We start from the raw sequence: 15,862 nt of genomic DNA on the forward strand, positions 1-15,862 counted from the left end.
AGTACATGAACTGGGAATGTACAAAAGATAGACATCTTCAGTGTACTATCTTTAAAGTACTGAATATTCAAAATAAAGTCCCTTAATGTGCTATGTATTCAAAATCTGAATAAAATCATAGTCTACTAATTTGACCATTTGTGAAAAACTTATTTTAAAAGTATAATGCATATACTTATACATAAGCCTTATACTTAAAACTAAAACATATATTTTTCACCAACTGCTTATTTTTAATACTTAAGACTCTTTAAAAACTTTTCTAAACTTCGAAATAAAATTTCATAAAATAAAACTGAAAATAAAAGCTACTAGAGTTCCCTTTTGTTAGAGTTTTCCTGAATAGAAACCAAATTAAACAAAATATTTTAATAAAAAAATTCCTTATTAATTCAAAGCAATTGAACTCAAGGTTACTCTTATATAACTAAAATTTGAAATTTTAGAATATTTTATAAGAACATTTTTGTACTCAAAAGTTCACATATACTAATTCGAACAAAGACATTATTGCCCAGGCTAAGAATTGTTGAATCTGCTTTAAAGAATATACGATTAACTTAAAATTAACACGTTATGAATATACAAATAGTATGCTAAACCCATTTTAGAAAACTTGAACTACTTTTACATAAGTAGGTTAAACATTCTTCTGCAACTTACTGATATTATTTAATTGCTCAAATAGCTTTTCTTAAAGATAAATTCTATCCCAATTTATATTCCAATTACAAAGTTTAAACCATATGGTTTTATTATACTTTCTAAATGTTACACATTTCTGGAAAACACAGTTAAGTGCTGTGAAACCAAACATTGAGAATTATCCTCAAGTAGCATAAACGTTTTGAAAACTAGTGTACAAAAATAATTGCATAATATTATCCATACCTAAAAATTTAGTTTCTCTTCTGTAGCATGTAATTATTTTTCTTGTTGCCCTCACTCTGATTGGCTCATGATTTATGTTTGTTGCATTTATTGTGATGTGAATTCATCAAGGCCTTTTTCTGCTCTTCCTTCCTTTCCCTTCACAGAATGCTTTGTGAAATAAAATGTGCTCTATAAATATTTGTCTAATTAAATTGAATTTTACCCCATATAATTAGCAGCATCAAGTGATCCAGCTATGACCTCTGGTAAAGGAAGAAAAAAAGTGTAGGAATCTTAATTTCTCATTATATAAACTTGTACTATATCTTTAAGAGCTATATGTGGTTACCTCATGGTCATCCTGAGAATAATTGAGCTATTTTAGGTCTTCAAGTTCTTAGAAAAAAAAATTCCTTAAAATTTTAACAGCCAGTAGATTTTAATCAAATATATCATTGTAAACTTCTTCAGGAATTCCTATGCTGCAGCTGCATAAACATTGCTTTTCCACAATTTAGTCTGCATAACATTTTACTGAATATTATTTTTACTGATTTAGATGGAAACCATTTTATCTGTGGCCTGACCATCTGTTACTACAGATAGAGTCTACCAGAGAAATGTGTATAAAAATAAAGGAAATTATCACCATGTTAAAGTCCTATTTAAACAGTGTTCACCAAAAGATCAAAAAAGGAAACTATAATCAATGAACTATATTTTTTGTCACAATATTGGGCTGCTTATACTGACTGAAGTGAATTGCTGATGAACATTTCATCCAGTTGTTTGACATCATGCCAATTAGAAACACAGACTTTAAAAAACAATATAATTAGTGTAGACCTATTTCATCACGTATTTTGATGCTGCTTCTGGTATTTGGAAGACCTCCAACTCGTGCAATGGATAGAGGCGTTTCAAAAAACGTCTTTCTAGTTTCGTTGTAGGAAAGTTTTATTGAAAGTCTAAGGTTATTGTGCCTGTTCTCCAAATAACAACTACATAATTTTCAAAGGTTCATGTTGCTACTCTGAGCCTCAGTTTTCTCATCGGACCATCAGGGCTAATATAATTTATTATGTTTTTGAAAGGAGCCCCCAAAAAACAGCATGTATAAAAGCTCTTTGCAAATGGAATGCAATTTATAAGTACATTATAATCTTAATAACCCTTGTAAGATATTACAGTTATGTTTGTAAATAGCACTGTCACAAAAATCTCAGTCTTATGATAGAAAGTATCTTAGAAATAATATAAACCAAAGTCAGCTGAAGCTCCAATTAAAATCTGGGTTATTGAAACTCAGGAATCAACCTCACATTGGAGAAATTAACCTTAGAGCTCGTGCTCGTCTATTTTTTAAAAACTTAAGATTTTAAGAAAAGTTTAAGGAAAAATGTGTGAAAATGGGAAAAACTTTTTATTTATAAGTTACTTGGTGATATTTAATATTCGGTATGGTAAACAATTTAGTCCTGGCTAACTGAAACCAAGTTTTGTGTTGTACATATATTGGCAGAGTAAAGATTTAAGACTAGATATTGAACACTTTCAACAATTTGTTATTTCATGCATATATAGGACTTGTAAAACATACAAAGAAGAGAAAAAAGATAAAAAGTATATGTAGAAAATAGAATTTTATAACTACATTTTACAGAATATTCCAAGAGATATCATTGGTCATTTTATTATTTTGAAAATATTACTTATTTAAACAACTAAAAAACGTTAAAGCCTGATATAATCTTCAACATTGGAAAGGATAAATTATTGAAAAATATGTAGAACAGAAATTCCATCTCAACGCCATTGATACTACTAAACCGTTGAACAGATATTCTATGAGGTATTGAACATTGCACATAATTACACATTTAGGATTTGACATTGTAGCTAAACCAGTTGTTCAAGGCCACTAAAATACTGAAAGAGGATTAAGATTATTAACAGCGGGGAGGAAAAAAGAACTCTAAAAGCCTTTCTAACTCAAATCTGGAAATGGTGATTTCACTCAAAAAGAATGTCACAACTACGAAGAATTTTCAATAATTCATGACACAAAATAAGACATCCACCTCTAATTTTTTAATCTATTTACCTCTATTCCATGAATCCAAGGGTGAAATTGCACATGTTTTGGACCTGCACAGCAGTGTGGTATTTATTATTGTGATGTCTCAGAACTTGTCCCTTAAGGATTTTATATATGTGGTAAGTACTAGTAAAATTTCATGACTTCTGATCAGAATGCCTTTTGGATTTTATACTAAGTATTACTATGTCTTACTAATGCCACACAGTGTCCTTTAAACTCATGTGTTTTACTTGAAAGAAGTGCTGGAAATGTTAGGTATGAGTAATAGTTATTAACTGCTAAAAAGGTAAAATTCAATTGTAGGTGATACTTGTTCAATGAATTGGGAAATTGCTCCTTTTTACTACAGACTCAAAATAAATCTATGGCTCTGGTTTCTAAAATACCTATTTTTCCCCCCAATGTTCAGTGACTATTAGAATATATTTCTTTCAATAATTTGCAAGAAGATTTGGAGGAGTGGAAAACCTCAGTACAGTAGAAAGTTGTCCACAAACTTTTGTCTTGGATCCAGTGGTTGTGTTGGTATTTTATAATGGCAAACTTAAAATAAGTTCATTTTTGGATAATCTAAACAATGTTTGGAGAGCTGGCCTACTGGGTGAGAATACCACTTAAAAGCACTTCTGTTACATAACAGACACCCATGACAAGGGCTATTTAAAATTCCTAGGTAGAAGAGAGCTGTCAATGCCAAAGGAAAAGCTTTGCTCAAGGAAAGTAACTTTCCTCTGAACAGATGGCGCAGCTGGGATCCAAGGTCATTACATGGTATCTGACCTACTTGAGGCCCGGTCACTTAATGGAGGATTAGACTGACACAGACACAAAGACCAACACACACACACACACGCACGCACGCACGCACGCATGCGCAGAGTTTTTAACCCTCTGGACCACCCAACATGAGATGGAAAAACAACTAAGATGGAAAAGAAACGTTTTCTCAGCACTGATAATTATTAAATGTGCACAATTGTTTTATGCAACAGGAAGTTTGACCAGAATGATGACAGAATCTATATTTAGGATACGTGGCTGCCACTTTGGAGAATTAGAAGAGTGTTTATACATAAATTTTGTTTGAACTCATTTTTATGTAGTAGAATAGACTGTTGTTCAGGAAATAGATAAAAAAAATCTGTAACAGTTGAGAAATTTAGTCAGGAAATTGTCAGGAAGGAGAGTGTTGAGATAAATTCTTTTCAGCCTTTTCAAAGTTTGCATAAGTTTATAAAAAGAGATAAAGTTTCTTTGATCAGAAGCAATTCTTTGCAGAAGTGCAGTGTACAATGTACTATATACATATAGGGCTTCCCTCTGTACATATACATATGCATACACTGTCTATATGACTTTTTAAACATACACACAGCTGTAACTCGAAGAAAATGAGTTAGCAACACAGTCATCATTGCAAGACAATCCAAATGCTGAAAGAAGTGATAATGATCACTTAAAGGACTATTTCACCTTCCACATTGCCCAGGACTAAAAATAGAATTCCTTTATAGTTTTTCTTTCATTGCAACACTGATTGTCATAGATAATCTTTGTGCTTATGTATAATGCCCATCCTGGATGTAACATACATTCACATATGACGTCAGACAGTTTAAATAAGCATGCTGAACACAGGCAGGACCATACAATCATGCACAAAATATTCTGAATATGTTTTTCCAAACTGACTGCAACATCAACATGCATCACTATCATATTTGGTCCTGTACAGCAAGGAATGTACAGCTGAAGCCATCATGGCTAGTTTCACTTGCAAGAGTTTCTTTAGAGAAGAACACCCAGTAGAGAAACAAAACAGAATGAATGAAACAAACAAAAAATCTCCCAAAACCAAAAATTAAAAAAAAAAATTTCCTCCCACACGTTAACGCTGAAAATCTGGCCATTTTCCACATAGCACATTTTCCTCATTCCATAGAAAACAGGTCTTCTCCCAAAATTTGGAGTTGAATTGTTTATAAGAGAGATTTTAGTGTCTCAGAGCTTTTCCTAACCATTGGAAAAGCTCATCTTGATAAAGCATTTTCCAGCGCACGTTGGCTTCGACAGTTTCCACAGCTCTCAAGAAAGAGGCAGCAGCTACTCCATTGTAGTTCTTCATGAAGTTCTTCAGCTGGAAAGAAACATTTTTGAAGGGTAAATATGCATGTCTCACACTCCTGTCAAGCATGTATAAGCTAGACTGTATGTGAAACAAAGTGCCACAGTCACTGCAGAAGGCATATTTAATATGGGAAGCAAGCTCACTAACGAAATACAATACCACAAATTGCGTCCATTAGGTGCAAGGTAGTTTCTTTTGGAACTGGAAGGAAAAAAAGAGTAGACATTACAGTTTCAAGAGCTCCAAATTCAGCTTTTTGTTTCATAAGTAAATATTAAAATAGACATATTTATCTTTTCATAATAGGTTGAGGGGACTGTGGCCAAGGCTAGTTCTAATTACAAAGCATATCCAATGTACAGATAGCCTTAAAAACTGAAGATAAGGATTAAAGTTCCCTCTTTGTTGGTAGAGATCCAACTCTTCTTCCTCTTCTCCAAATAAGTAGCATAAGGGCTTGACACTATCTTTGGTAGGAAGGGATTACCAGTTATTGGGTGGTGGAAAGAAAGTAATGATGCTATGAAAACTGGATGATTAATGACATTTCAACTGCCCAAGTGACTCAACTTAGAAAGAATGAAGGAAAGCTAAGCGTGGATTCATTTAGCTAGATACTTTGAGCACTTAATTAAAATAATTTACAATTTTAAAATGCTTTGCTATTATTTTTCTGGATATAAGATTTTCTCTAGAGAGTTTGCATATTCTGGGAATGCTCAGGGATTTTGTTTCAAGATTAAATTTAGCAGTTTTTCTTTCTGACTGTTATGTCTTAAGAAACTGGCAACCAACCAACAATCGCAATGCTAATAGGCAAATGTGAAAAATCAACTTGCAACACAGAAACATTAGTGGTGTAATTAGTGTGGGTGTGATTCATCACATGGTGGGTGCCACATGGAGGATATGCCAGGAGGGAAATGTAGTGCATCCAGATTGACTCAGGAGCAGGGAGTATGAGGGGAGGGGCATTTAAATTGGACTCTTTAATACCTTTCTGAGTTAATCTAGACATTGGTTCATTGGTAGCTTGGTTTGTTTATGACAGTGTTACTTTGATTACATGATACTCATGGGTTTTCTCAAAGTTTTTCCTCTCCTTTTCTATAAAGTCCCATGCCCCCCGCAGCATTATCAATGGATAATTATATCTCAGAGCTATATCCTTTATAAGACTTCAAAATCACTATGCTTTGATAAAACATGTAAAATATCCAATATATAACAAAGATTTATTGATGCTATCCTGAAAAGTGATTTGACATTTTACCAGATTTATACAAACTAAGAGGAAGAAGGGGAGACATGGGAGCTTATTGAATGTCTTCAATATTCCAGGCACTGTGCCACACACATATGCCCATTACAGGCACAAAGATATTAAAAGGAAGTCTAGTGGAAACACTGAATCATATTTTTAAACTTTAACTGATTAATCCAATAATTCATATATATTTATACGTTTGGACTCATTCATTCTATATTCCTAAAGCAACAAGTAATACATTATGATCTATGTCTTGAATTGTTTTAATACAAAAGTATGGTATCTTACAGCATACGTGTGTATATACATTTGTACATTACAGTGGAATTCTTTACATAATATATGTCAATCAGGAAAAAAATCATATTTACTCCTCTTAAAATATATTCTGCATTATTACATACTTTCCTCGGCAGTACTAAACATGCCAGATAGTGATAAATGACCCTTTGGCAACTTTGACTCTGCAGCATGCTCTTGGCCCCTTGAGGAGAGAGACAGCAAGCCAGCCTGAACACATGAAGCAAAATGCTTAAGTCCTCCTCAAAGGCAAACTATGGGTTTGAATATGAATGTGTTATTGACACAAAGACAGTAGGTCAGATTATCCTGCGAGAGAACCATCAACAACAAATGTAAGTGGTGGGTCCCCAGGGATTCATTTCTTAAATCACTATTTAAGTGCACTAAATACTTGCCTCATGAGCTCAGAGAGCCTGAGGTGACTTGTATGGATCTTGGGAGTAACTTATTCGTCAGAACGTATATGGCCCACTTTCCATAGTTGGCACATATTGATTTTATGCCCAGATTCCTCTGTAGCTCTTCTGTCAAACATGCGGTTAGAGCAGCTATCTAACAGGTCCTGGGGGGTGTGATCATAGCACCTTCCTGACCCCTTGCCTGACTTCAGAGGCCCTGGGTAGATGGAAGGGAATTGGCATTCCAGTTTGCTTATTTCTGCAGCTCTTTGGTAGATTTTCTGCTGTTATTAGCTTTTATTACTGTGTTTCCTAAATATTTATGCCATCTTATGCTTTTATTTGAAAATGTTGCAAGTTTAGACATTTTTATAAAATAGCATTTAGTAAGATGTCAGAGTTGTTTGTGCTTCCTGTTCTTAGCATAAAATTTCTAGACATGTTTGTTAATTTCTCCATTAGAAGACATTTTCAGGTTTAAAAAGAAAACTCTGATTTTAGGGTACCCTAGATCCTAAATATCACAGAATAAATTATTTGTAGAGTAAATGGCAAAACCTAATATACACTCAGTAACCATATAAATGAATTGAATTAGCAATTGCCCTATTATGAGGTTTATATTTTCAACATTAAAACTGTAAATGGGATGTCTGTGATGCACAGGATCTATGTTCCTCCACAACAGGGTTGTAGATTAGGCTCAAGAAGAAAAAAAAAAAAAAAAACAAGGGCTGGAGAGAATTGCTTAACAGACATTAGTATGAAAAACTGGCAAAGGGCCTCTGCAGCTCCCTCAGGTTGTACTTCCATTAGTTTAAAATTAAGGAAATAACACACTGTTTCATAGAGAAATAGTGTTCAAATGGCTAGAGCCATGTAATTAGAAGGAAATTACCAGTTTCAGGTACTAGAATGCAGTTTCAGGGAAGGGACCCTGCAACAATGGGCTGATGGGGATCATTAACATCTCAACTGAGTTTTCAGAATTCACAAAGATGTTAATTCCCTTTTGATCTATATATACTCTTGAAAATAAGAATATGCTTCCATCCAAAGGGAGCGCATTGGGTTTTCTGCTTGTGAGGCTCATGGTTATAGAAGGATGAATCTGGAATTTCCTCACCCCCTTTATATTAATGGCGGCGGATCCCTTCATGACACGGCCACTTGTACTGACTTTCTAGTTTGACAACTGCCCTCTGAGGCTTTTCCATACTTTCATTATCGCATCATTGTTTTAACGATTGGGGACCGCTGTTGTGGAGTGGGATGGGAGTTTGCTTTGTATTCCTCACACATGCCACAGAGAGATGGTATTGTGAAGTTAGCCGCTCCGCAGGTAATGGAATAAAAGCCCAGCTCAGTTTCAGGTTTGAAACTGCACTTTTCATTACAAGAACATTTCAAATGACAATTAAATCAAGTGGAAAAATATTAAAAATATGTGTGAAGTAAGTAAGACAAAATGGCAGCATAGGATAAAATCAAATAAATATCCCTTTAAAAGATGTTTTCCCAGGGCCTGGGTATACCTGAAGCAAGGAAAGTGTGAAAGATAGACAAGAGTTTGAGGAAGAGGAAAAGGGAGTGGGTACAGGAGAGAGGCAGCAGGAAAGGGGGCAAAGGCAGGGAGAAGACAGGAGAAGGAAGGGAGCTACAAGGGAGGTGGGGAAGGGAAGGGTGGAAGCGATTTTTCACTTCTGTGTTCACTTCAGTGGCTTCACAGGTTGTGACTAAATGAGTCTTTTACTCACTGATTCCTGAATGTAAAATCAAGAAATTAAAAGTACTTCATTTAAATACAGAGAAAATTGGAAGCAATCATTCATTTAATTGTTCTTTCATTCTGTTTCATATGGATATGAAAGAAGTCCTTCTCATTTAGCTTCCTTTATTAAAAAAAATTTAGTAAAGCATGGGCTGGGGCTTTCAGAACCAAATCCTTTCGGGTTGGGAATACACAGCAGGGATAAAAATTGAATTTCAAATCATTGCAATCAGAGACTTAGCTTAGCTCATTCTGTGTAAGAACCCAAGTTAGTGCATGAGAGATGATCATACAACATTGGGCAGTATTAGATGTTAAGGATGGTGCCAGGGTTGATGCTTCCGGGGAAATGCTGCTCAATATGATTAGCTCTGGGTCACAGCCTCAGGCGTTCCGTCGGCGAGAGCGGAGGAAGCCATGATTCTCAAGACCAAATATATAAAATATATTTATAATGGAGTCGAGCAGCAGACAAAAAAGTGATAGATGGTTGAAGCCCAGCTCATCTGAATCACCTAAAAGCATCTATATTTTTTCCTCCCTCCTACATACTTACCCCTCCACATTTCACGCCCATCTCTTTTACAAATGTGAGTTAATGGTCAAAAAAAAATTATTTCCAGAGAAATAAACCAGAGAAAAAACTATTAATCTCATTATATATTGCCAGATACATTCTCTTTCATACATATGAATTCATTCCGTTGAACAGACTAGATAGCATGAAGCATTATCATCACACCTGGTGACCCACTCCCTGTATTGGCCTGATCATGAAGCAAGGAGACTTAAGTTCTATATCTTAACACCAGCCCTGATCTTTTGTACCCAAATACTGAGTCATTGTGACAGGATGGGTCTGTCATTTCTAGGATCCTAAACTGGGTTCACATCATCAGCCGAGGAGTAGCTGATTGGATCAAAGAGATCTGGAGTGGATTTGAGAATCATTATATTCAAACATCTCTCAAAGGCATTTTATGCTTGTTTGTTTTTTAGATTTTATTTACTTATTTGAGAGAGAGAGCACTCACATGGTCAGAGGGTGAGGGAGAGGGACAAGTAGACTCTGCACTGAGTGCACAGAGCACTAAGAGGGGATCTCAAGACTCAGATCATGACCTGAGCCAAAACCAAGAGTCAGATGCTCAACCTACTGAGCCACCCAGGAGCCCCAAGGGCATTTAATGTTAAATATAATAGAAATAATTTTGCAAATAATGAATTAAGTCAAGTCTTGAGCATGAACGTGTGTTTTTTTTTAAGAAATGGATATGAATCTGTTGGAAAAAAATGGTTAAAGTGAATGTATAATTTCATATATTTATAAAAGAAAAACATTAGAACTCATATATTAAAATATTTACCTCTTTGAGTTCACCTTCAGTATTAAGAAATTCTGTAACTCCACTAATGAGTTTGGAATTCATAAATAATGCCTCTCCATACCTGAAAAGATAAAAAAAAAGTCTTGATGTTAATATAGGAAGTAATTTAAGAAATACTACTCTATAGATTTTTTTAGAATCGTTTTCAAGGGCTCCATTTGACCAATGTTATCTTGTTGCCATTAAGATCTCTGAACATTTCAAGGCCATTTCTCCAGGGAGCCAGGGAGGTGCAAAGAGCTGTGACTGCAGAATACCATCAGATGCCCCCTGATTTAGCTCAAAATGCTTGAGAGAGGTCTAAGGTGCAGTAAATTGAAAAAAAAAAAAAGGAACCTCTAAAGTTAGATTTAGGAATTACTATTATATTTTCAATCCAAGGACTGAGGGAGAAATATTTTAAAACTTTCTACTTTAAACAACTTAGTTCACTATGAGGAAAAAAAATCCCAACAAAGGAAACAGAAGTGTAATACAAACTTGGGCATTATCAGTATGTCAGACAGATCCTTTGGTCTGGTGACTCATAACTGACATTGGCATTCTTTTTCATGCTTAGAAACTGAGCCAAATTTCTTTAGAAATGCTCCCCAAATATTAGTATGTTTTCATGTAGGCATTAAATTAAAATATTGAGTTGTTCACTTGGATTGCATAATCCTTGTACCACAGACATAAATTCTTGACTCATGACCCACAGTAAGGAACAATTTGTATCGGTGAGTTGGAGAGGTTTCTCATTTTACTGACTTATCTCTGTAGTGCTAAGGATACCTGTCACAGGCTACCATAACCTTAGAATTAAGAAAAGTACACTAAAAAAGATTCTGAGGTTTTGGAAGCAAAGGCTCAGCCCCCATTATAAGAGGTTTTCTAATGCTGCCCTTACAGTATTGTGGCCCCTTTCTTTTAGGACTTGTTAAATTGACAATATTTCAAGCCTAATTGTTATATATGGCAAGGGGGTACATGTGGTTTTCCAAGTCTCTGGCTTGAGCAATTGGTGGATGGCCATATTATTTACTGGGGAAAGGAAGACAAGAGGATGATGATGGATTTAGCTTTGCAGGTACACCTCAGTAGGAGGGTCCAAACAGGCAACTGTCCATCATAGGGTGAAGCTTAGACAAAATGTTTGAGTAAGAGATCTAGATTTGGGGGCAACTGAAACGATTGAGTGATTGGAGTAGTTGGCAACTAAAAACAGGGAGAATCTGCAGGCAGGAAATAAGGAGTACCTTGGATAGCACCTCCATGAACTCCAGTGTTCAAGGAGTGACAGAGGAGTAGGAGCAGATGAAGAAGACAGTCCTATTTGTCAAGATAAACACTTCCACATCTGTAGATATACTGAAATCTCAACCTTTCTACCTTTCGGATGGAGACCATGGAGTCTCAATAAGACAAAATAAGCATACCAGGAACCAAACATTTTTTGGTTGGAACTAAACTATACCTGCACTATGCTGAACTCTGATAGACAAAACCACTTCCTAAGGAGACTGTGCATTGGCAGATATTTGACACTTTTTTAAAGTGAAATGTTCATATATATTAATTTCACCTGGTATCTGACTATTCACTATATTAGGGGTACATGAGAGCAAAGCAAGTTCTAATCTTCCAATCATTCCAATTTCTGAGCTGCAAATACAAAAAAGCCAATATGTCTTCTAGGAATATCAGTGCTTTCTGACAATGAAATGCCTGTAGATAGAATTGTGCTTTAACAGGACACATCCATTCAAATTGAACCCATTATTCAAGGGCGACTGAGAAAGCTATACCTTAAAAACATAAAGTTTACACACCAGGTTTTAAGAGACAGAACAAGAGGTCTGTTCACTGTTTGGGGACATTTAAGTTTGAGAACACGGAGCATCTACAGGCTCTATAATAAATTTAATTTTAAAATGCCATAGAGATTATCAGAGTAATAAATCAACATTCATTATAATATATTTAAATACATAATGAAACATTTTCTTAAATTGAGGCTGAAGAATTCTCACCATGAAACAAGATGTCTCAGGAATGCATTCTATTGCAACTAGAGTTATACAATGATTCAAATGTTCCTTCTCTATATCTTGGTTTTATTTCAGGTGTTTTATATTTATATTTAGAGAAAATTTAAAACAATTCTGCCGAGGTCAAATTTTCTTGTTATATAATATAATAATTATATCTGATTTATAAATCATTTTTTCTACAACACATTTAGAATATAGTTTTAAGATATTTCTTCAACCTTAGACAGCTTAATAGATTTTCCACAAAAGTTGTACTGCTAAAACTTTTTACTCCCACATTTCCATATATAATCACAGTTTTTAATCTTTATTACACGAATAATGTCATAGAATCATTAAAATAATTCTGAGTTTCACAGAAGTAGCAACACCCAACTTGGCTGACTATTTTAAAATCTAATTCTATTATCTGGACCTTGGTTTTAACACAAAAAGTTGGGCCTTTATCTCTCCTATGTCATCTTTAATTTACTCATTCAAGTTTGAATGACTGAACTCTTATTTCTACCTGGTATTTAATATCTTCCATTTATCTCTGAAAAACTTCCAGGCAAGGTCTCGGCCATGTGGATTTCGAGCGACATGGATTATCACATCAATTGCATCTTGATCTAACACCACCTCAGAATTCAGTGATAGATTCAGAAGCCTTTAAGGACAGAATTGTAGAAAAACTTTTAGCCCAATAACTTAAACATTTTTATAAAATTATAAAAATTACATGCATTAATTTGCCATATTCTTTAAAAGAACAGTCCTGTGTAAACTACTAATACAACTTAGCAACAGAACAATTTTCTATTTATAAAAGGGGGAAGAGCAAATTCATAACATTTTAATTAGCTCATTAATTAAGTTTTGAAAAAAATCTTGCGGGTGAAGAAATCACAATTTTGTTCTGATGCTATCAACTCACTTTAAAAAAATCTTTATAGTAAACACTTCCTTTTTCAATGAAATATTGTCCTACAATTTAGTGAGAAACAAAGGTACCTCTTTCGATTCAATTACCTTTAGTCATGTCAACATGGCAGTTTTCCTTAGCTATAGAAGATACATCTTAGAGTAACTAGTATATATTTGAGGAAATAAAATCAAGTTCAGTGTAGTTTGATTAACAGAGAGTACTCTCATTACACAAATAAATTTAGAAAATTAATTGACCCACCTATTTAATAAGTTCCTGTCATCACTGCAAGTTAAGGCTTCCAATAATATTTTCTTCTCAGAAACTGCTGTGGTGGAGTGGAATTTCATCCATATGAATTCCCAGACATCCTCATCTAGTAGTGAAACTCCTGTACAGTAGACGATGTCTCTAACATTCAGTGGTATTCTAAAGAAGCAACCCATGTTGGTTTTCTGTTAATTAAAAGCTTCACAGCATTGAAACTAAAGACAGATGCTGATTTACTACAGTCAGTTTGTTTTTTTTTAATTTTTTTAAAGATTTTATTTATTTGAGAGAGAGAGAGAGAGAAACAGCATGAGAGGGGGGAGGGTCAGAGGGAGAAGCAGGCTCCCCGCTGAGCAAGGAGCCTGATGTGGGACTCCATCCCAGGACTCCAGGATCATGACCTGAGCCGAAGGCAGTCACTTAACCAACTGAATCACCCAGGAGCCCCTACAGTCAGTTTTTAAAAAAGATGATTTTGTTGATTAGATTTTACCTGAAAGAGAATAATACTATATAGTAACAATATTCAAAAATATTGGCAATTGAATGATGTAAAATAATGTATTTTGAATGCAAGTTTTATTTCTACTCTTGAAACTATATTTAAAAAATCACGGGACGTCTGGGTGGCTCAGTCAGTTAAGCCTCTGCCTTCAGGGTCCTGGGATCTAGCCCTACATCGGGCTCCCTGCTCAGCTGGGAGCCTGCTTCTCCCTCTGCCTCTGCCGCTCCCCCTGCTGCTCCCCCTGCTTGTGATCTCTCTCTCTCTCCCTCTCTCTCTGTCAAATAAATAAATAAAATCTTTAAAAAAAATCAGAACACAAAGGCTTAAAAAAACAATGCAAACAGGATGCTTTATATTTCCATCAACATTAATACACTTACCAACCAAACATTTTCTCTCATAATTGGGAGACCCAAGAATGACAAGAAAGCACAGGCTGAAGAGACTAATTTGAATAAAACAAACATTTTCTCCTAAAATCATAGACAAGTCTCCCTAAAATTAGTTTTCTCAAATAGGTCTTCACATTTTGGAACCTAGAAGATTACCGATAGAGATAATAAACAGATAAAACATAAAGTAATAAATTCTGAGAAAGTAGAAATTTCTTTTTCCCTACATTTATAAAAGTGACTATAAAAATAGACCAAATTTGACTTGGACTCCAAAATAAATATTACGGTGGGAAACTGTGAGTGGATTTAATTACTCTTGACTATTTATAAGTTGTAAATGCTCATGTTTACTTTACCATAGCAATTTTTTACTAAATATTGTTCTCTCAAGTCTCAGAATATATCCCACATTTTAAAAACCAAATTCTCCGAAAGAACACTAGAATACTTACAAAAAGTCAAAGAATACATGTCTGCTTTGTGTCATATTCAGTGATCTACTATTTAAATTTCTCACTTATAATTTGAATTTGGCTGATTAAGAGGTGTTTTCTCTGGGTAGCAAGATAAAATAATCTCTTCTAAAGATTTAGGACCTTGATTGATGGTTAAAACACTGCTATGGTTGAAGGGGTATTTAGAAAACAGGAGGAAGTGTCTGAATGACCACCAGTAAGATAAGCTTCATCTCATTCTGTTAAGCAGCTAAGTAGGGCTACACTCAGAATATTGAGGATTGTGTTTCAGGATACCACAATGCTTATATTTGCTAGAAGTATCATACAAAATTAATTGTTCCCAGAAATGCCTAAAACTATATTATTCTGTCTCTTCCTAGAAGTAATTTGGAGTGTTTGGAAAAAAGTTACTTTAACCTTGCTAACTGAAGCCTTTTTTCTTTGTGGTATTAGAAGGCAAGCACTCTGTTTGTTTTGTTTTTAAAGGAACACAGACATCAGAAGAAACCAGCCAAGAACTTCAGAAAACATTGCTACCACGTTCAATCATGGTAGATAGGATACAGGATTACAAATATGCTTCCATCCTTATTAACTATAATAAAAATTTAAGAAACCTCGTCTTTCTCTAAATCAACAACTAGAAAAAAGGATGAGTCTTTTCTACCAAATATTATAGGCTACAGAGTAAAACACTGTATAATTGTTATGACTTTGGCCAAGAGATCAACAGAAACATTTGCAAGAAAAAACAATAAAATGTCTACTGAAATCATCAGCTCATAAATCAATGTATATTTTCTTTTTTCTCAATATATATTTTCTTAATGTTACACCTAATGGAAAGTCATTAAGCTATTAATATACTAAAGAGAATATAGGGAGAGAGCCCATTGAATTAGGTTTTTTACTGCCTATGAAATCCATCTCCAATATCAATGGTTTCAAGTAGAAAAAGCATACAGAAATATAGAAAATGCAAAAAAAAGGTATTAACTATATTCCTTAGAAATAACTTGACTGCCATATATCAGAGTCACTAGCAATAGCCCATATTTTGTT

At 34.5% G+C, this 15,862-nt stretch overlaps 1 protein-coding gene across 2 annotated transcripts in view; it reads right to left on the reverse strand.

Annotated features, from left to right (window-relative positions):
- Positions 1–1,949: 1,949 nt before the first annotated feature.
- The window catches only part of TRHDE (thyrotropin releasing hormone degrading enzyme), a 364,978-nt gene continuing 351,065 nt past the window's right edge, over positions 1,950–15,862 (reverse strand). For both annotated transcript variants that reach the window (XM_027595212.2, XM_027595211.2), the window contains 4 exons: positions 13,434–13,601; positions 12,774–12,914; positions 10,212–10,293; positions 1,950–5,111 (listed from right to left, as the gene is read on the reverse strand). In XM_027595212.2, the coding sequence (XP_027451013.1) occupies positions 4,968–5,111; positions 10,212–10,293; positions 12,774–12,914; positions 13,434–13,601 (535 nt within the window). In that variant the 3' untranslated portion in view covers positions 1,950–4,967. The remainder of the gene's footprint in view (positions 5,112–10,211; positions 10,294–12,773; positions 12,915–13,433; positions 13,602–15,862) is intronic.

Source organism: Zalophus californianus, chromosome 9 (assembly GCF_009762305.2).
Source record: "Zalophus californianus isolate mZalCal1 chromosome 9, mZalCal1.pri.v2, whole genome shotgun sequence".
Lineage (NCBI taxonomy): Eukaryota > Metazoa > Chordata > Mammalia > Carnivora > Otariidae > Zalophus > Zalophus californianus.